This window comes from Apostichopus japonicus, chromosome 20, assembly GCF_037975245.1.
Source record: "Apostichopus japonicus isolate 1M-3 chromosome 20, ASM3797524v1, whole genome shotgun sequence".
NCBI classification, from domain to species: Eukaryota; Metazoa; Echinodermata; class Holothuroidea; order Aspidochirotida; family Stichopodidae; genus Apostichopus; species Apostichopus japonicus.
In genome coordinates, this window is record NC_092580.1 from 20,956,476 (window position 1) to 20,978,850 (window position 22,375).

The 22,375-nt window shown below is 35.7% G+C and overlaps 2 protein-coding genes across 5 annotated transcripts in view; one reads left to right on the forward strand and one right to left on the reverse strand.

The window, feature by feature from the left end:
- The window catches only part of LOC139960970 (GRIP1-associated protein 1-like), a 35,497-nt gene extending 17,586 nt beyond the window's left edge, over nucleotides 1-17,911 (forward strand). For 2 of the 3 annotated variants that reach the window (XM_071959710.1, XM_071959711.1), the window contains 16 exons: nucleotides 71-124; nucleotides 321-398; nucleotides 2,182-2,280; nucleotides 3,613-3,651; nucleotides 4,285-4,476; nucleotides 5,037-5,141; nucleotides 5,593-5,634; nucleotides 6,055-6,168; nucleotides 6,292-6,369; nucleotides 7,263-7,436; nucleotides 8,289-8,449; nucleotides 9,103-9,160; nucleotides 9,734-9,862; nucleotides 10,328-10,424; nucleotides 11,038-11,219; nucleotides 11,808-17,911. In XM_071959710.1, coding sequence (XP_071815811.1) covers nucleotides 71-124; nucleotides 321-398; nucleotides 2,182-2,280; nucleotides 3,613-3,651; nucleotides 4,285-4,476; nucleotides 5,037-5,141; nucleotides 5,593-5,634; nucleotides 6,055-6,168; nucleotides 6,292-6,369; nucleotides 7,263-7,436; nucleotides 8,289-8,449; nucleotides 9,103-9,160; nucleotides 9,734-9,862; nucleotides 10,328-10,424; nucleotides 11,038-11,219; nucleotides 11,808-11,945 — 1,740 coding nt within the window. In that variant the 3' untranslated portion in view covers nucleotides 11,946-17,911. The remainder of the gene's footprint in view (nucleotides 1-70; nucleotides 125-320; nucleotides 399-2,181; nucleotides 2,281-3,612; nucleotides 3,652-4,284; nucleotides 4,477-5,036; nucleotides 5,142-5,592; nucleotides 5,635-6,054; nucleotides 6,169-6,291; nucleotides 6,370-7,262; nucleotides 7,437-8,288; nucleotides 8,450-9,102; nucleotides 9,161-9,733; nucleotides 9,863-10,327; nucleotides 10,425-11,037; nucleotides 11,220-11,807) is intronic. The other variant, XM_071959712.1, reaches the window with a different exon arrangement.
- Nucleotides 17,912-18,996: 1,085 nt separating this feature from the next.
- The window catches only part of LOC139960969 (uncharacterized), a 47,316-nt gene continuing 43,937 nt past the window's right edge, over nucleotides 18,997-22,375 (reverse strand). For both annotated transcript variants that reach the window (XM_071959708.1, XM_071959707.1), the window contains one exon: nucleotides 18,997-22,274. In XM_071959708.1, the coding sequence (XP_071815809.1) occupies nucleotides 22,161-22,274 (114 nt within the window). In that variant the 3' untranslated portion in view covers nucleotides 18,997-22,160. The remainder of the gene's footprint in view (nucleotides 22,275-22,375) is intronic.

Here is a 22,375-nt window from a genome sequence, read left to right on the forward strand (position 1 = left end):
GCTTATCATTCTTCGTCTCCCAAATGTGTGTTGTGACGTTTGCTTTAAATTTCTTTCTTTCTTGCTCCAGAGTTTGAGAAGAGAGCAAAACAGGTTACATGGGGAACTGAATAAGATACGAGAGGTAAGTTTGACTTTGTTTAAAAATTTCCAGCTTTGGACATTTTACTCTTTGTATATGACCATGAAAGAATCCGTCTTTGTTTGAATGTTTTAATTCACCATTGAACCTGATTATATGTTGTTTGTAGACAACTGATAACATGTGAAAGTTCTTGTTCAATGTGCCAATGTAGTGTCTCGTTTTACCATTTCTCCAGAACGCTCCCGTCGTAGAAGAAAAATATCAACAGAGAATTAAGGCGCTAGAAGAGCTCACCTCTGCAACTTCTGAGGAGGTAAACATTTACTGAATCCAAAAAGTATATACTAACTCCCTCTGTCTTCTTTGCACTGGCAAATATAATTATTAAAACTCATGAAATCTCATACATGTATAAATATCAATACTTGTACCATTTTAGCAGCTCACCAAAGGTTTAAATTTCAGTCAGTAATCTGGTCCAAAGACAGAAATCTCTAAATCTCCCAAAATTTTGTAGTCAACGGTCTTGGATAACAATTTGGTGGAATTACTTTACCATTACTCCTAACTTGTCATTGTCACATAATTTCTAAAAGCGCACTAACTATTGCTTCATTGTGTTATTTATTACTATAGTAGTAGCATTCTTGCAGTTCTTTAACATAGCTTTTTTTACTAAGGTTCTATAACATTGGACATAAATAATAACTTCATCTTCAGTGATTGCCTCCAGTCAGGGTTTGCAGCTGCTTGCTCTAGGACTCTTGCCCACTGGTTATCCTTTCTTTCCTTCGCTCTCTCTGTTTGTAAATCGTTATTTTTTTCCCCTCCACTTCTATATCTACCTAAATACCTGCCTTTGACAAAAAACTTAATCTGCGAACAATTTTAGTCTTGCTGATAGGTTACAATAGGACAAAATAGAATCAACCAAATTGAACTTTTCACAAGGATGTACCGTAGCAGTGTCCTTAGGTGTTCATCTCTCACTTTCTGCGTTTATTTGATTTGTTTTGCAAAATTTGGTAATATGTACTAGCATTTGCTCGCACAGTAAAACCAAGTTCATCTTTGTCTGTCATCGTAACTTTTGAATAAATATGGTTACTTTATTTATCTGTTATTAGATAATTTATCCCCATCTACCAACCTGCAGGAATTATTTTTTTGTCAGTCATCATATCCAATTCTGTCATCATCAATATGTGCATAAATATGGTTACTATTTTAATCGTTATTAGATACATAATCCCAATCTACCAACCTGCAGGAATTAATTTTTTCCCATCAGTATTCAGTTTTGTTTTTATCCTCATCTTTAGCAACCAATATATGAGTCATTTCGTTCGTCCCATTTGTCCTTGTGTTAAAGGAATACATATTGAACTATTAATCAAAGATTTGTTCACCCTTGGTACAGTTAAGAGAGGTGCAGTAATGCAGTAAAGAGAGGTGCAATAATAAGAGAGGTGCAAACATAAGAGAGGTGCAGTAAAGAGAGGTGCAATAATGAGAAGTGCAGTAATACTAGTAAGTGGTTGTGGCGATCTTCTTCAGATCAATCCTCTGTTGAAGAAGATTCTGCAAGAACTGAAGCATTTACAGGCTCTCTAATCTGTATACATTTTCCTATAAAAACTTTTTTGCAAAAGAGAAAAATTTGTTCCTGCTTTGAAACTAATATAAATAGTAAGCAATTTCTCGATTCCAATTAAAACTGTACCTTTAACACTATTTATTGAATAGAGTATCTGTAAAGTTCTGTCTCAGACACTTGGCAGAAAAGTTACACGATTGTCCCTTATAATGCCCTGTATTCTATGTCTTTGTTTATGTAATATATGTCATTGTCAATACATCTTATTAAATCCCCCCTCCCTTCCCCTCCAAGCTGGCCAGCAGCTATTTCTGTATCAGCTACAAATTTTCCTATATGTTGTCTTGTCTGCTTTTGAGAGGTGGGGAAGAAGATGTAAATTAATTTTTACTCATAGCCTAACCTTCATCTGTATTTAATCTATATTGCCAAGTCACACAGCTGCAGCTACAAGCAATTACTAACCTGTCGTCTTAACTCAAAATGCTTCTTGCTCCAGACAACATCGGCCGAACGGCTGACAACGCTACAAGCCGAAAGCACTGCCATTAGAACGCAGAATACAAAGTTAGCACAAGACCTCAGCTCAGCCAAACAGGTATTAATAATATGGCAAAGTTGTAGCAGGAAAAATATGAAATATTATTCCAAAAAGAGAAAAAAAATTGGAATTAAGAAACAGATTGGAGATGTATATATTTCTGGCTTTCTCCTAATGCCAGATTTTGTTGTATGTAATGATATTATATTTTTCTGGAACTTCCTTTTTATTGTATCTGGATTCTGGTGTTTCTTTACATTGTAAATTTTTTCACATGTTTATTGGACTTTCCATAGCAATTTTGTTTAAATTTCACAATTGCTTTCCTTGATGTTGATATGAAGTAATAAAGAGAATTTGTCTTATTGGAAAGGGATTAGAGCAGTGATAGTAATGAAAGAGGGAAATAAAGGGTGATGGGTGGGGTGAGCAGGAGGGGGTAATGTACAGGATAGAAATATTTAATGGGGGGGACAAGTATAATTGAGAGGAGAATGGTATTCCAGGATCTAATGAACTGTAAGAAACAGGACATGACATAAGTTCATTGTAATTCATTTTTAACCTTAACAAATGATATAAATGTCATTGGGATGGTGTATTATCCTTATTTTCCCCTCAAATCTACTCCTCTCATCTCTCTGTTTTGTTTAATTTTTGTTAATTTTCTAATTTTTAATTTTCATGTTATAGTGGTGGCAGTTCATTGTACTAACACTGCATACTTCAGTATATCTCTGTCATGTTTGTTGATCACTCACAAAAGATTTAAGCAAAGAAATTTTGGAGAAAAAGAGTCTAATGGCACTGTAACGAAAAACTAAGAGCAGGCACCGCTGATATGTTTTACACATTCTCTTACACAGGCTCTTTAGTGGATAAGCAGTTTGCTAACAGTTTTGTTTTATTTTGATTTTTTTAAAGAGAGTAGAAAGGTTATGAGTGATGTAATAGTAAATTTATATTAATGGGTTACAGTTTACATTTAGCTGTAAGTCTGGGCCTTATCAATGAGACGTCACAGGGAATAATTTATCCGGTGTTGCATCGCAAAATTATACGTGATTTGGGCAAACAGCTATACAAGTTCAAAGTTGTAGTTGCATCTCTTGTACATAGGGACTATAGCATTGTGCAGAACATTCAAAACTGCTATAGCAACTTTGAACACTAAATTATTCCCTGCATTACTGTTCAATGTGTTTCAAGAAAGATGAGACATCTGTTTTTGTTTCATTTTTTCTACTTTTTTTTTTCAAGAATCATATTTTATATAGTAATGTCATTGATTTTGCAAAGGTTTTGTATTCATCACTTAAACAGGAAAGAATGCAAAATCAGAGATAGTTTCTATTTAAAAACCATATTTATGATATTTTCTTATTGCAGGCCCTCGCTCAACATCTGGAGGATTTGAAGAAGGAGAAGGTATGCTAAGCAGAGATTCATTTAATCATTTGAAAACACTTTAGAATGAAGTATTCTGATTGCAGTTATTTTGTCTGTGATATTTCTTTCAATCCAGCGTTTCATATTTATTATGACATATGCCGCTTCCCTGCTAGCAAAAGCTAGTCACCAGGGCTAGAGTACATGTGGAGCAGCAGTAGTTATAAATGGTGTTGGTCGTAGAAATATGAAGAAAAAAACATTGTATCTATTATGGAGATGTTAAGGTGCCTTTGAGATGCTAAGATCTCTCTGTAAAGATACTAGCAATTTTCAACAAACTCATTAAATTTTTCAGTTAATATGTTGTGATAATTTTGAGCAAAATTACAAAATTCCTTGAATTTAATAATAAGTCAGGAATTCAATGTTCTGTTCAGTAGTACAGAATAATGTTTGTTCTTGTTTTATCAAATGGTAACAGTTTTAAGGATTTGCATCAAAACGATAAATTTGATTACTTGATTTATTGCACCACTTCAACGTTTTGCAGCAAAATGACGAACTGCAGCAAAATTGCAGAAAAAAGATCTTAACATTGTGATGGCACTTTAAACATTTTCATGACTTATCGAGTTTGAAAAGTTTTGCTTTATGTTTTTATCTTGGTAGGAGCTAACAGAGAGTTTAAGAGAAGTTGTGGAGGATAGAGAGGTTGCCATGACGACTGCCATATCAGAGAGAGATCACCTCCAGGGTCAGCTGAAGGAATGTTTGTCAGCAAACTCCAAGATGAGCGACCAGCTACGTGAGATTCAGAACGATAGGAACAATCTTCATCGAGATCTAGCCGAAGCTCATAAGGTGAGATGCCTCTCACATATTTCTCTGTTAAATTGACAAATTAATATTTGAATATGAATATCATGGAAATTTTTTATAAACAATTTAAATAAAGACAGAGAGGGGCTATAAAGTGAACCAGATGGGAAGTTGATGAAAAGAGTACAGTAAAAGTGTAAGCTGGCTTGCTCAACCTGTGTTGTTATAGTGATATTTGATTTTGAATATAAATATCATGGAAGTTAATTAAATACAAGTTAAAGACTTTTGACTTGACTTTGAACAGTTTAAAGTGTTTTTCTTACCAGCTTTAACATATAATTTCAGCAAGAATTGATTAAAAATAGTCCTGGTAGATTTGAAGTGTTTTTTTATTTTATTTTATTTTATATTTATTTTTTAAATTTTAAATTTTTATTTGTTTGTTGCTGTCCAGTAGAAGGTTCTGTCGTTTCAGTTAAATATTAAAGTTGACATAACTGATGGCTTGATTTATTTCTTTTATCATTTCTGCCCAAAACTCAATTCCTCTTTGTGCATATGTCAGGCATCTCAATGCTGTTTAAACCTTTGCTTCACAGACTGCTGATAATAGAAAAAGTATGCTTGATGATCTTGCCATCCAGACACAGACTCTCAGAGAACAACATAAAGAGGAGATGGAGAGGTTGCAGGAAACACATCAGGTGAGATTGAAAGTTCAAGGGTCAAAAATTTATGACAGTTTCAGTAAAAACAGTCTTTGGTCAATACATTGAATCTCTCAAGCTGTCAGAACCCCCCCCCCCCCCCCTGCATTTTAATCCCAGTAGGATCCTTCTTCAAAGGCAGATTAACATAATTTACCTCCGTACAAGTTTCAGGAACAAAGAGATTAATTACTGCAGAGGACATCACAGGTGCACTTAACAAAGTACGTTATTGAATGATTAATTAATTACCAAACAAAGGACATTAAGTGGTTGATCATAACATAGCTATTAGCATGGTGAATGGAGACTACAAATAAATTGTGAAGACATTTTCAAAGAGGTGCTGGATACTGATGTGACTGAACCTCCGATGAAAATGAACAAGAGATAAATGGGGGTTAATAGCGTTTACAAATTCCACCTTTTTTATTTCCTGTTTTCGTAGGGCGAGATAGAGGAATTGTCCCTCCAACTTACTGAAGAAAAGGTGAGCTTTATACTGTCAAGGTTTATAACTTCAATAAGGACTGTGCCACAACCCACCAGGCACTCCCCACCCCCCCCCCCCCCTCACTCTCCTCATCAGAATCAATGCTCAGAATGTATGAAAGCTAGCTTGTACTATGTGCTTGACCTTAAAAAGATAACTTAATCTTAACCGATCTCTGTTGGCAAGCTCCAAAGACTGTAAGCAAATTTATCTGTCAATATCCTGTGACCTACCTACAATATCTTTGGGCAGCATCTAATAGCTTTTGAACAGATGTGCATTCGACAAATTGCTACCAGGATATAATCTATGAAAGAAACATCATTAGCTTGTGCTATTTCTTTTTGGTACTATTATTTATTTATTTATTAAGTTAATTTTTGCTCAGATTCTTTTATGTTTTTGCCATTTGTACAGAAAAGAAGAAGACAATTGGAACCGCTACAGGACCAGATTACTGAAATGAATAACCAGATTCAATCGTTAGAAAATGCCAAAGGATGGTTTGAGAGAAGTTTGAGAGAAGCAGAGGTTAGGTCATATTCTTATTGACATAGTCTTATGAATATTAAAATATGAAGACTTTAAAATGTTGTTTGGTTTAATTACTTTATCTTAGTTGTGATAACAGCTTTTTATTTTTGTATTGTATAGGAACAGCAGGGTAAAATAAAGGAGCAACAACAAGAAGAGATATCTAACATCAATGCAGCTCATGAAGAAGAATGCCAGGTTAGAACAAACAGATATATATCCTTGATGCTATGATCATAGCGTAAGGGTACTCTTACTCATGCTATGATCATAATGTTCTAGAAATTTGAATACATCTATAATCTATCATTGTTGGATTCCAGTGCTTTATGTACATCTATAGTGTTATGATCATAGCATCCTGTAACATTGTGAGGACATATATAATCTATAGCATCATAGGATACAAGTTATGTATATATGTAATGCTATATGATCATAGCATCCTGTAACATTATGAGGACATCTATATCTATAGCATCATAGGATTAAAGTTTGTATATATATATGATCATAGCATCCAGGTATTTGAAGTACATCTGTACTTTATAGCATCATATGATTCAAGTTCTGTATATATGTAATGTTATACAATCATAGCATCCTTGGGTATCAAACATCAGTACAGAGTACTTGAGCAATGAATGGTATGATCATTAGTTTCAAGTAATTGTATTAATTAATGGTATGAACATTGCTATCAAGTACATTAGCAATGCTATGAAGATTGGTTTAAGTACTCAAAGTACATCTTTAATGCTATGATGTCAGATTTTAATAGCACTAGGTTCAAATATAGCACTTTCTCATAGCATACAACCATAGTTGGTGCTCCTCACTACGTTAAAAATTAGCTTCAAGCCCTATAAGAACATAGATAGCACTTTCATAGCATCCTAGTATGTCAACAACCTTTTTCTCAAACTTACAGCAAAAATGAATCTTAGTTTCCTTTAAATGTTGAGTAACAATATTTTTGGATTTATTATTTATTTATTAAGGTTGTCCTTTGCACATTGATCGCAATCACTATATTATTCATGTTTGTCATCATAATTCACTTATTTCGTTCTTTTTCTTTCTATTTTCAGACGCTGAGAAATGAAATTGAAGAACAAAAGGAAGAGGTTTTGAAGAGAGAATCAGAAATGAATGAGTGGCAGGAGAAATGTCAGAATCTAGAAGAATCCATCGTCCAAATGGAAGTAGCTGCCAAAGATGTAAAAGCTGACCAGAAACTGAACGACAAGAAACTCACTGCCAAGGTGAGGCCTTCATCAATTAACCCACATAGCTAGTATTATAGTATGAGTACTTTCGATGGAGTACCGAGGGATCAGAGTTGTTAAGGTTTTGAGTACCAATTATGTCAAGAATGACAAGAAACTCACTGCCAAGGTGAGGCCTTCATCAGTTAACCCAAATAGCCAGTATTGTAATATGAGTACTTTCAATGGAGTATCAAGGACACCCAAGTTGTTAAGTTTTCGAGTACCAAGTATGACAGTTTGAGTTTCGCTTTCTGAGTATTGAGGACAGAGTGGCGTAGTTTGAGTGCACCTAAAAGTATTTTAGTATTAGTGCTTATTGACTAGTAAGAATACATAAACACCCAAGTAGTTTAAATCTAGTGGGGGTGAGTACTTCCAAGGATTCCTTGAGTACAGAGTGCTACTATTAGAGTACTACAACACTGTAGATTGATGGAGAGAGGTAGATCAGAGAGTGTATTTAAGAGGTCTAAGAGCTGTGATCTTACGGTAGCATTCAATGGGTTGACCCACAATTGTTAAGAGTCTTAAGGTCTAGTCATTACAAAATGATATTATTAACATTAGTTTCATCAGAACAGAACTTTCATGGGAGAAAGTAAGAAGAAGTAAACTTATTAAAGTCAGTATGTTGTTTATTCATGTTAGGATCAACAATATAATTTGACTGAGGCTTCTTGAATAATCAGAAGTTACATGCTAAGAAGGTGTTGTGTCTGTGTGTTGTTGTAAACTGGTTCAGGATAGATGAGCTTATCTCTTAGGTGGGCTACATTTATACTCAGTTTTCTATGCTCATTCTTTGATGTGAGATACAATGTAATATTCAATTCTGTTTACTGGCAGATGAAGGACTTGCAACGTCAGATGAAGCAAGAGAAGAAGAGAGCTGATAAACTACAGGAGAGACTGCAGGAGATAATAACTCACGGCATCCCAGCATCTGGTGGACTGGAGCAACTACTGATGGATCATACTAATGAGGATAGACAGAAACTAGATAGTAGGTAAGGGAATAACAAACTCACAGAGAGAACAGGATAGTAGGTAAGGGAATAACAAACTCACCGTGAGAACAGAATAGTAGGTCAGGGAGTCACCGTGAGAACAGGATAGTAGGTAAGGGAATAACGAACTCACCGTGAGAACAGGATAGTAGGTAAGGGAATAACAAACTCACAGTGAGAACAGGATAGTAGGTAGGGGAATAACAAACTCACCGTGAGAACAGGATAGTAGGTATGGGAATAACAAACTCACAGTGAGAACAGGATAGTAGGTATGGGAATAACAAACTCACCGTGAGAACAGGATAGTTGGTAAGGGAATAACAAACTCACCGTGAGAACAGGATAGTAGGTAAGGGAATAACAAACTCACCGTGAGAACAGGATAGTAGGTAAGGGAATATCAAACTCACGGTGAGAACAGGATAGTAGGTAAGGGAATAACAAACTCACGGTGAGAACAGGATAGTTGGTAAGGGAATAACAAACTCACCGTGAGAACAGGATAGTAGGTAAGGGAATAACAAACTCTATATATATTAGTATGTAGCTTATTACATATATTTTCATATATATCATTATATAAATTGAGAACACTTTGTTGGATGTTTGCCGTTTTGTAAGCTGTGCTTGTTCTCTTTGCTTTTGAGCAGTAGCATCTCATCGCTGGGAACCGGGACTGGAACCAAAGATGCCAGTGATTATTCTCCAGTGAGTCACAACAGTAATCAGTGTTAATTCCTGTGTTCGGCTTAGTCATTCAGGTTTTTACTGAGATTCAGTAATAATGCTAAGAGGCATATTCAACATGGAACATGAGCAGTATCCAACTAAAGCATAGTTTTAACTTATCCTAAGTAATAAAAATGTTGTTATGTTTGTGCAATATTTGGAGAAAGGATGACATCCAGCTGTAATACTCTACTTTTTAGTTTATTGCAGAACCTACATGAAAAATGGCTATTTTCTCAGTTTTAAGACACAAAAGAATAATTTTTTGAGTTGAAAGTGAAGACACAATTGTTATGTATTATGTTACAGAACTCATCTATAATTTGAACTTGATAGTGTTAAGCTCAGCTCCTTGTTCTACCGCTAGTTAATCTTCGGGAAGTCTCTCACTTTCCTGTTACCCTACGGAGTTTACTTTGCTGGTTTGACCTGAGCACATGTTAATCATATCTATTAACATGACCACAGAAGTAAATATTCAAATAGATTTTTACTGACAAAATGATTCTTTATTTTATATGAGTCACCATTTTGTTTTGTTTGTCCTTTTAGCTCCAGGAGAGGGTTAATAACAGTCCTGGTGCACCAAACACCAATGCTGTATCATTGAGTGAGGAAACAACAGAGCTGATCAGTAGACTGACAGAGATACAACAGGAGAACTGGAGGCTGGAAGAAAAGGTAATTTCAAGTCAACTCTTTGATTTCTTGGCAATGTTATGTTAACATCCAAATATGTTAGCCCAAAAGGTATTTCAGTTGCATTTATAGTGTACCTTGGTCTAAGCTTACTTGGCTTGCTAGAAATGGTTGGAAGTTGTTACTGATTCAAACTGGTAGGCTAGTTTCCTGCTGAGGCTGCCATTTTGAATGAATTGGAATATTTCATAGTGTTGATACTGAACTCGATTCTGATGGAAGGTGAAATTTTGGGGAATGAAACTTTACAAGCCATGATTAGGTAGTTGTTTATCAAATACTAGCAGAAAGCTTCAAGTGCATTACAGAGTGAATGAAGTAAAACATATGTATAGGTTTCTTGAAGCTTGGATAAAACTGTGTGGCAGCCATCTTTGGATGATATTTCAATGAAATTATATCTATGTACGAAGAATGGTCACATTTCCTCGTATATGTCTCTTTCAGGTTCGACACTTAGAAGAAAGTAATTCTTGTATGGCTGAGGATCTTCTCAGGAAGAGTGCAATAATCGAGACCCACGTCATGGGAAGGAAGCTTGTCGGTGAGTTCTCAAAAGATTATTTTTATCTCTGTTCTTGGGAAGTAGTATCGGAGACATGTTCTTTGTGTCTTTGAGATAAACAACCGTGACAAAACAAAGGTGCTACTCCTTGATGTTTATCCACTGTAACCACGGTTACTAAGACTGCTGAACTTATGACCACGATCACTGTAACCATGATTACTGTGATGATTGTTACTGTGACTGCAGTCATTATGACCGTTACCACCGTAACCGTAGTTACTATGATTGTTGCTATGACTACTTTGAAGTTAAATTTGAGCTATGCCATTTACAATATGTCAATTTACATCAGATTTAATCCCATTCTTTGTTGTTGTTTTTTATTCTTTGATTCTTCATTTCCATTTTAGTATATATTCAGTTAGTTCAGTTAATATATTTTGCATATACATAGACATATAAAAACAGTGCAGTAATTGTATATACAGGATACTAGAAAAAACATCAAATGTTTTTCAAAGCTAGTATTAAACCCTATATATGTATATATACATTTTAACTGTTAGCTTTCATAAATGTCCCCCCCCCCCCTGGGATTGGTTAACATTCATTTCTCAGATAATATTCTTATCCTCTTCACTCCCAACAGACCCTGGTAGAAGTAGTTCACCGGCAGCAGAGAAGAAGTCGGCTGCTGCCACCTCATTGAATAAGCTGAAGGAGTACATCTCAGCGCCAAACAGCACAGATTCTGATGGAATGAAAGATATGAACCAGAAACTGCAAATCATGTTGGAAGAGACCCTGACAAAGAATATGCACCTGCAGCAGGTAAGAATTAAGACTCGTCATTATCATCGAAAACATCGATATGATGAACATTGCCTCTTCAAGTAAATAGCATAGCATCGCCATTTAGTAAGCTTGGTTAAACTGTCTTTGGTTAGCGATACAAAGTGTATTGCCATCTGACTGTTCCCTTTGCTTTTCTGTTTGCTTTGCTCAGTTTTGCCACAGTCAGTCATGAAAATTGGAAATTTGACTGTAATTGTTTGGCATGTTAATGGGTGTTTTAAATTTATTATCTATTGAGGCTGAGTTGAGAGGATAAATAGGGGATAATAGAGGAATTTGAGCAGAAGGTGTCTGTAATGTGATCGCAAAGTAGGTCTCAGTGTTACACACCACCCGGGCGAAGGTGAAATTGTCTTTGTCATCAAGTGATTAAAATCAACTGTAGGCTCCTTGGTATTGAACAACACACCAATGAGTTAAGTGGAAAGTCAGTGATGGGGGAGGGGGAAGGTCTGTTTGGGGGAGGGGCTATGCATTCTAGTTGAATATGATCCATTACAACAACAAAGACAATTTCTAATGTTTTCTTTTAATTTTGTTTAAATTACTTTTTAATCCCCACAGGACATTGAGATGTTGTCCAGTGAGGTGGTCCGGTTGAGTCGTCTGGTAGGGTCAAGTTCAGGGTCCAGTCCGTCTTCTCCCGACAAGAAGTCCCCGTCAGAGGGATCCAAACCACCACCGTTAGCAGCATCTCCCTGATAGGGGGGAGGGGGACAATAGTTGCTTTGTCTGAATCAATTGTCTTTGATCAGTAGATGAGGTCATAGCTCACCTCCCTAGATGTGTCGTTCCTCCTGTGATGTCACGAAGAATGTCCAGATCCTTGTAGGGGTGAGAAATTGTGGGGGTGTGAGAACTTGAGGCAATGAGAACTTGTGGGGGTGAGAACTTGAGTGTGTGAGAACATGTGGAGGTGAGAACAGAAGAAAATTTGGCAAAGGTCCAAGAAATTGCATAATGTTGAACAAGTCACTCTCCTTTCACTATCTCAGAGTCAAACAGTTCATTCTCCTACATACATAGATACATATTTATTTGTGCTATCCTGAGTTTGTATCATTTTCTACAAGGTATTACTGGCGTACTTGTTTGTTAATTTTTTCTTTCTTTGGGTGGGGGATGGGGTGGGGGATGGAGGGAGCAGTGGAGATTTCCGAGTGCAAACTTGTTGGTTTATAAGCAAAAAAAAAGGTCAATTGTGCTTGATATCGTAACCGGAAATGACGTAGTGATGTCCAGCGATGGATATAATCTAAAATATGAGATTACTTTGCCAAAAATAAAGCTGGAAGTCTTCTAAATCTGATATTCCATGTCTTTTTAACTTTGACATTGCATATTACTGTCATAGCTTGAATCATGCACCACCATCGCAGTCACTTCAGACGATGATGTGTTTATATGCTCAGCCGTGTTACATTCAACGTAAATCATGTCGGTAATTTTGATAAAACTCCAACAATATCTTTAAGAATCTTCTGTGATGTCATGTCTGAGCATTTTTGGAGTTTAAAATATCCTACTTTTCCTTTAGTAAGGTTGTCCTTTATCACCATGGATACTGTGATGATTGTTGCTATGACTACAGTCATTGTACCCCCCCCCCCCCCTCCATTACAATGTAAAGCATCATTGATGGAATCAGACGAGCTTTACTTCTAGTTTTGGTTAATCAGAAATTAACTTTCAGTGTGTCAGTCTCACAAAGTTTGATAAAATCTCATGTTTCAGACCCCTTTTAATTACATATCAAGTTCGTTAATTTTGTCTTCTTTGTTAAAACTAAGCATTTTTAATCCGTCACCTGATTTTATAAGTAGAATAACCCTTTTATCTAAAGTAGATGTAGTATGTGTAATTTATTAAATGAGATCCAAAAGAAAAATTATGTTTGATATCAATATGATACTAATATCTTAGCCTGCCTGGTACTCCTGAAGTGTTGAGTGTAAGAGAAGTCCCAGTTTTCACAGTCCATATGTACTGCGGTAATTTTCAATATTGAGGTGTAACATCAGAAACGATGGGCCTAAAAGTTTGATTCATGTCAAATCTTGCCGCCCCAATCATAATTTTGATAGTTCTTCTTGAATAATATTCAATATGTAATCCATTGTACATGAACCGCTTTAGCAGTCACCTCTGTCAATATCTCTAGCAGATCGTTGCCACTTTGTGAACAAGTGTTTCAACATTTTTTTATGTTGCTCTGTTTAAGCAGCCTTTCCCCCCACCTATTACCCACAGTAAACTGTACATAACCCATCCTCAGGACACCAGACCCTCCTTTAAGTAGGATTCTTTGAAAACATCTTCCTAAATTCTTATCTAGAATTTTTCAGCTCAGATTTACACTGAATTTGACTAACAGACCTCCATAGCAAGTTCACATTGTAGTCAGTATTCAAGCATTTCATGAAGGGCGAGTGATGGTTAGGTACTTTGATAAAAGGTTACATCAGAGCAGGACTCAACTTTCCAGATCATATTAGAATTTCTGCAGTTTTTTCTTCAGATGGATGTAAATAATAAACAACAGTTTTATCTATCTTGATGGTCTTAAGAAGTTAATGTAATTTACAATTTCTCACTGACTGTACAAAAAAGAAAAAAAAACAGTCAATGTTTCATCAGTAGTTCGTTGAACTTTGAACTAGTTTCGTACAAAGTCCTCATGTTGTCCAAGCTTCTTAGAATCGCTCTGAATAATGAATTAAAACTGTGAATCCATCTTTCACTGATCATGATTATGATGATCATGATCATCATCATCATCATCATCATCATCATCATCATCATCATCATCATCATCATCATCATCATGATCATCATGATCATGATCATTATCATGATGATGATCATGATCATCATGATCATGATCATGAGGAGGCAGGTAAGGTCAGGTCAGGTCAGGTGGCTGACAATCTTGACATTGAGAGAGTCAAAGCTCATTCTATGATGTATATTATTAACTGCTTCCGCTTAACATATCACAACAGTTTGAACACTTAATTCAATGACTTAAGCAATTTGATAGAACGTTTGTTTCCTTCTTCCCTTCTGCTTTTCTGGTCATAACGAATGACATCGAGTGTTTGATTGTTTACATAATGTACAGGGTTTTGATTCAATTAAAATACGAGCAATTGTTTTCCATGTCAGAATGAAACATTTAATACCAAAGTGAAAACAATAACGGTAAATATTAATGTATAAATTACATAGAAATTACATAGAACCAATTAGATAATGGAAATCATTGTATTTATGGTTCCTTGCCTGCTAAAATCTCTTACCTGGCGAAGTAATTAGAATCGATGACTTATTTGGTGCGGAATCACTAGATTTGTTATCTTGCCGAACTGAAGAAGAATCTTTTTATGATGCTTCATAAAAAAAGTTGTGGTCGATTTCCTTGCATAGCTCTTTTTCGTGTTTTTGTTCGTTCCCTTGTATCATACAAATTTGGATTTAACAGATAAATTAATAATTAAATTAATAGCCCTATGATTGAAGACAAAAATGAAACAATGGACAATCTTCCTGTGTGTGTGCTAACTAAATTCAAAGTCGCCCATCGTGGATTAAAATTCCTTTTGGCTTTGTTGTATTTTCAGTTGTAAATGAGGTATTGTACAGATATGGCAGCAGTATTACTATAAGAAAATTATTGGAAGTAGTAGTTTCAGAAAGGAATCTTTTATTTCATGTTCAGCTTCTTTTTAAGGGGAGGGGGGCGGTGTGGGGGTGATCTTCTTTGATGATGTTTGTAGGAACAAACTGCCTGGTAAGTTCATCAGTTGGAAGATCTTGCCATTGTTCTCATTACGGTTAAGTTTGTTTTGTTTCTGTTTTATTTTAGTCATATCCGAGTACTTTATGTGTAATATTTTATCATTTCTCGCAATTTCAAGTTGAAGATGACCGTTACAATTGGAAGTTTACTTGTGTATAAGAAAGTGGGTCTGTACATTTTGTTTTCATTTGATGATGACGTTGTCTGTGGTAAAATGATTCATAAGTTAAGACTCGTTGGGTGACTTTGTCTCAAAATTAGTTGACTATCACTGCTACGATTAGTAATTTTAAGTGGTGGAATAGAGAACCTCATTTCTAGCATTCCTTTCTACTAAATGTACTGATCGTTCAACTATATAAAGTGCCCGAATTTAAAGAAAAAAACTAACTCTTGACATTGTTAGGAACAGTTCTTGATAACTATTATAACAATGAACACATGTTGGGTTTTGTATAGGTCAATTTTATAAGGATACTTTTAATATGGTATAATTCCTAGTGAAAGACTCTTGGTCAAAGAAACCCTGGTCTAGTCGAGTCTGATCACACTGTCGGGATATTAAAATCCATGCTTGTTACATTAATAAAGTATCCTGCAATGTTTGGTCAATATCTGCTCTTTTTGTTGGTTATTGGTTACTTTCGGACACTGTATTTGAGACAGAAGAGTGTGTAAGAAGCAAGCTTTTGTCAGGTTACTTCACCAGGATGGGGACAGGAAGGGGTAGGGGAGAGGGTGGGAGTAGGGGTGGGGAAGGGAAAGGGGAATAATGCTATGGGTTTCACATGTAGTTCAAACAACTTTGTAATAGTGAGGTATTTGTGATGTAGTAAGGAGTAGTAGGGTGGATAGTTCTATGCTTCATTTAGTGATAGTGCATACACTTATTGGTATATGTCAGAATCATTCAAGTTTTGTAGTCAAATTAAATGACAGGATAACAAGAAGATTATATTCTTGTTGACAGTAACAGCTCCTCTTATCATGGTACAAAGAAGACTTAAATGGTTCAAGGAACCTTTTCCCCCTAATGTTAGAGAAACTGCTGGCATTTTGTTTATTTATAGAGCTAGGATAGAGCAACTTCAGCCCCCGGTCCTTCAAAGGTTATTTTTTTTTTCAGTATGTTTGTCTAGACCTTCCTGCGTGCAACAACCAAGTACTTTAGTGGAAATATTCCCTGCTTTCTTTCTCATCTTTGCTTTTTCGGTTTGGTTTAGCAGTCTATTTATGTTTTTAGAGTAATCTTTTCTGCCTATTTATATTTCAAAATAACAACCCAGTTCCTTTACATTTATTGGCAGAATTTTCTGTCAATGCTTTTCTTTACTAAATATTTCTTCAAACTTTTCCTTTGATTCTTTCAATGTATCGAATTTTAACATCAATATTTTATTTTTTAAATTTTCGTGAAGAAATTCATGAATATCAGATTTTTTTATTGTACACAACCGAACAGTCCTACCCAGTTCAGTGTCGGTGCAAATTTTTTGTGTCCACAGTGAAATCACTAAGGCAACAAGTTTATTTTATGGAGCTAGTCCAAGTTTATTTTGCTGACACCAAGTTTGGATGTGTTTGTGAACAATTTGATCTAACATGTATAGTATATCAAAGTCAATTTAATTATAATTTCTTTGACAAGATAAAATACTATTGACCTAACACACTTCGCCCGAGAAAGCAAAGAAATAAAGTAAACAGGTATAACAAATAATAGGAAATAAAACCCTCAGAAAAATTTGGGTCTGGTCAATAATGTGAAAATTAAAGAGGTAATCATCACAGAGTTATTCAGTCTAGTATGTGACTGTGTGATTGGATGAAGGAATTCTTTATGACCTGAAATCAAATCATGGTTTTCTCACGTTCAAAAAAACTAAGATTTTTTGTTTTTATTTTTCTCACTTTGAGGGACAAGAGATTTGACAGTATTAATGATACAGAGTGAACATATATATAATATTATTTTATTTTCGAATGATATTAATTTTTATTGGTCAGTTACTGATTGTGGTTATTCTGTCGGTTCTTGAAACTGTGGTAGGGAATAATTGTTAGTGGTGTATCCTCATGGAAGTGTGAAGTATTATACCAATTATAAGAATAACAAAGGTGGTTTGTTTACATTCAGCGGAGGAGTAACAATATAGAAACAACAATGGTGTTTATTTCAATAGAACAAGGAGAGATTGCCGGGAAGGGTTTTGATGGCTGCGGAGAGGGTGAGTTGGTGGGGGGGGGGGTGTTGGCGTTGCCATGCGTTTGGATAGTTGACTACTATGTTATAGATTCTGCAGAGTTAAATATTAATGCCAGCGTTTTCTCGTTTTTTTTTTTTATGTCATGGTAACTGCCGGACAAGTCCATTTGCTTCTTAAATATCTAGAATGAATGAAATAAATTTGCCAGGTGAGGGTAGGAGTTGGGGGGGGGGTGGACCTTAAATGAATGTGCTTGGAGTTAAGACAGTTCTGACGTTGTTTTGTTCCTTTTTTGACAGAGCTTCATTTGTATCTGTGACAACTTCCAAGGAAATCCATATTTCCCCCGTATTGTAAATTGACGTTTCATCGCTTTATTGGAGTAAGCCAAACACAACCGCCTCTTCCTCCACCTCCTCCTCCCGCGCCTCCTCCTCCTCACACAAGAAAAGAGGAAAACAAAAGAAAAAGAGAAAGAGTGCTTTACCAGAATACTGCTTTTGAATAATTTAGGCAATATGGTTGAAGAGATTAGTTTTGCTATTCATATATTCAAAATATATTTAAATTTATGTTATATTCATTCCAACCTATTGTAAACCTTTGTACGAATATTGTAAGCGATAGCAGTCAATATAACGTATAGAATTTCTATACATCAAGGGTCCTGTTCGTTTATTTTATTTTGTTGGTATCACTTGTACGGTTATAATAGCTTCGTGAAGGAGTGTTCTGCATATTTTGGTCTTGCTGGTTGAAGATTAATTTAAGAGTAACAACTTGAAAATATTGTATGACATTTTATTGTTTTTGGAATACAAACAGGAGCGTACACATGGGGGCACGAAGGTAGGATTTAATCCGGGATGAGTTATACCACCTGAAGCGTACACCTCCTCCCCCCCCCCCCCCCCGTCTTTCAAACCTCAAACACAAAGGTTAGAGTATCATTAGCACAACTTTTGCGCTTGGACCTAATTATAGACCTACGTTGTTGTCTAAAGATGCCTCAAAATGGCGTCACTTTGACATCTCAATTTTTTATAGTCGGTCTCAACGATCCCAGAGCCACACACCTAAAGTTTGATACCGAAATCAGTTTGGGGGGGGGGGTAGAATTTGGCTCTCCCCCGGACCACTGGCATACAATATTTAAATTTTATCTGTCCGCTGTATAATGTAAGTATATATAATAAGGGGTGGGCGGGAGGGCTGCTGAGGGTTTCCCCCTAATTTTGAACCACCCAACCCATTCCACGGTTCTACCTCCCGTAGATTCAAAGTACATATACGCTATATATGCACTAAACATACGCTGTCTCCAAGAATAGTCTAATTCTTGATCTTATTTTTGGAAACTCCCCTGTCAAAAAATGGAACCTTCCTGATTTCCTTTTATTAACGCCTAATATAGTTTGTTTGCCTCACTTCCCTGGCTGAACTCGAATTGTGAAATCATTCTCAAATATAGGAGCAACTGTTTTATTTTATCGACGAAATCATGTTTTTGTCGTATGTAGTATGAGTCATCAACTATGATGTCTGTCGTCCTACTAAATTTGGCGGGAAAGAGATTATTATCGTGACTGTGGCACTCTCCGTAATTTCTTACATGCTACTGTTCCGCACGAAAAGTCTATACTAATTTCAACATTAAATCAAGAAGCATTACAGATCGAGGTTGTATTGCGTGATTAAATAAAGGACGAGAAAACTCCAGATAAAGGAAACACACTTTGGAAACGAGTTAATGTAATCGATTGGTGTATATTGCACAGTTGTAGTCGAAACAAAAATGGTGACAAGGAAAAAAAATGGAGACATTGCTTAGACAACTTAACGAACATACAACATTATTAATTGACTTTAATACGAGACTTTTTAATACTATTAATATTCTAATTGGAAAAATAAATATGGTATCACAGTATATTTATACGCATTGTGTTCATTGAAAGTTGTCAGTGACCAAGAAGGAAAAAAAAAACAACATCATTCAAACCGTAAAAATGTTACTTTGTTACTCCTTGTTAAAATGTTCGTTACTAACTTGATGAATTTTTAGTTCACAGAAAATATTTATTTGTTCAAGTTATGGTGCATAAGGTTATAATCATGTTAGAAAGGTAGAAAAGCTTGCATTATATTACTAAATAATTGACACCAACTTTTTAATCACAATGATAAACTTGTATCATTAAGTATAAATGGAACAACATGGCTGACATATTGTTCTATTTTCGGGATCATCATCGAGTTCGCCTGAACTCTATTTCAGAGACAAGAAAAGGAACAGATTCAATACAACGGAGTTACCGTTGTAATTTATTTACTTTCCGTGCCTAATTAGCACGCGCAGATTTCGGAGGTGAAATCAAGTGATACCAAAATCGAGAAATGTCGTAAGAATTTCTTTGACTATTTCGACCTTCTTACGTCTGAATGTAGCACCGCGACCATTTGGGTTGTAGTCTCCTGCAGATAACGCAATCTAACCTTTTGTGAACAGTGCAGTAGCCAAGGGAGTTGTCAGGGATGGGATGGAAGTGGCGTAGGACTCACCCCCACCCCCCCCCCACCCCACTCTCTCCTTCCTTGGTACCTGGAATCCTAGGCTTCTAATGTTAAACAAACTCCTTTTTTTCGAATTAAGATAAAATATCTATTTCATGATTAGCGATATTCCATGAGCCGTATAATAGAGTGTATATAGGAACTGTTCGTAAACTAATATTATACAATTCACAGAACATACAATAAAATCGATAGATAAGCATGGAGAAGTGGTGGCGTATTCGTGAAGTGAATATGATATGTGTGTTCACTTACACAATAAATATAATATGTGTGTTCACTTACACAATATCAACGATCGTATATCTGTTTCTCTTCCCCGCTAGAAATTGTAATATTGAATACAAGTGTATTGAAATGTGATATAGCGTGTTCACTTAGCTTAGTTGCAAGAACATTCGGCATAAAGTACAACATACAAATGAGATAAGTACGTATAGATGAGCACCTTATAATAGCGTGATGATCTACATTGGATATGTAAATCACACACTTTCAATCAACTGCATATGCTACACGTCATGAACAGCATACCAGCGTCACTCTTATTGTATAGTAAAAAGTCAGGACTAAAAAACTTCATTTTTGTAATACAAACTTGACATAGATCAAAATGTGATGTTTGAAGAAAAAAAGTTGGGCATTTCTTGCAATAAAATGCCCGTATATTGCATCAATTAGAATAAGGATAAATACCATGAAAAATGTATATTAATAATGACTTTATTAAGTTTCAGGTGCGTTAGTCGTATCCGTATCATGAATTATCACTTTACAGATTGAAATGAATAGTAGTAACTGAGGTGAGGCCATATGGCGGGGTGAGGCAATAGGGTGGGATGGGGTTGCTTATTGTATCTATTCAATGAAACTATACCGACTAATGGAATGTATTTCTTAATATTTCGACGGCACTTGACAAAATGAAAGAATATTAATCTCATTATTGAGCACATATAGCCTCAATGGCAATTACATGCCCCCCCCCCCCCCATCCCTACATCCATTTATAGCAGGGGTAAATTGCTTCCACACTCGTTTACGATGTTCGCCGTATTACCCATGACGTCATGACTGTCTATGGTATTTCATCATACAGAATCACAACACAGATTCCATGGTGTACGTGGAAGCTGTACAACTTCAAATAAACATGTGCATAGTATCGAATTTGTACAGACAATGTTGCATGTAATACTGTATTGAATAGACACCATTAGCAATAAACTTTTATTTATATTTATACATTATTGTTTACTGAAGAGTGACGGAACACCTTAAACTCATTCGCTCTTGTTGATATAGTTAAGCTAATAACAGTGTTGTAAAAAGTCGAATGACTTAACTATAGCGTCGGCAACCCAGATGACTTGGGTCGATTCGGGTCAGCAACCCAAAATGATTTAACTTGACTCCAGTGAAACTTAAAATGTCTTGCCTTGGCTTGACTTGAAAATGTGTCTGACTTGACTTGGCTTGTGCAAACTAGTGAGCTGACTAATTAATTACCTTGTCTCTCGACCACAGTTGGCGTTATTTGATGAAATAGATCAAAGGGGCGACTTGCTAAATGACTGATTAATTATGAAATTAATACTTGGAAAGATCACGACCGTGCGGTCGAAGAACCATCTAGTCACACACAGACACACGCACACACACGACGTACAAAAAATGAACGAATTAAGGTCGTTTTGAAGCGACAAAATTGTTATTCGATAACTGAAGGGTGACAAGAAAGGAGTTAAACTCGATTTCTTTCGACTATAGGTTCTATACATTGTAGAATTGTCAATGGTTATACTACTTCCGCGAAACACCTAATTAATTCCTTTGCTAAACCTGACGAATGAATTTTGAGTGGCCTAAACAATTGATGAAAATGGTCTAAATCGACAAAAAAAACTTTAAAATAACTATTTATGATAAAAGATAGAAGACCAAAATACGCGACTACAAAGGGAAGAACAACCACACATTAATTGCACTGACGTCATCAGTGAACACGGCCTACATTCTCTCCATTTTTTGATTTACTTGTGAATTTTAAATGCTATTTTTTTTTTTCATTTTGTAATTTCCGCAGTGTGATTATGATAAACTTCATCGTGATTTGGCAATAATCAAGACATTAATTATTAAAATTTAGGATATGAATATCCTTATTGATCTGAATGAAATGTTGGCTCATTTGGGATTTGGAAAGGTTAATTGGCTGTGGTTTTTAGAAGAAAAGCGCCTCATAAGGAGCTAGGGAGAGGTATCGTATCGTGAGGTTAAAGTCAGTCAATGCTGATATGTAACTCTGGTGGAACACTTCCTGGTGGAAACCATATTTTACACAAACCCTATATTTTTATGAGATTTAGCGTGTGCCGTTGAACCATTCATTAGTCTGTACCAATGAACACGATTATCCAATTGTTTAGTATCTGATAAATTGAAGATAACCTGAAGAAGAGGGAGAACAAAAGAAGAGATAAATTAAGATAAATAGTACATCGTTTAAATTGTGGCATACGGTGCAATGTAAACCATTATGGAACCACTGT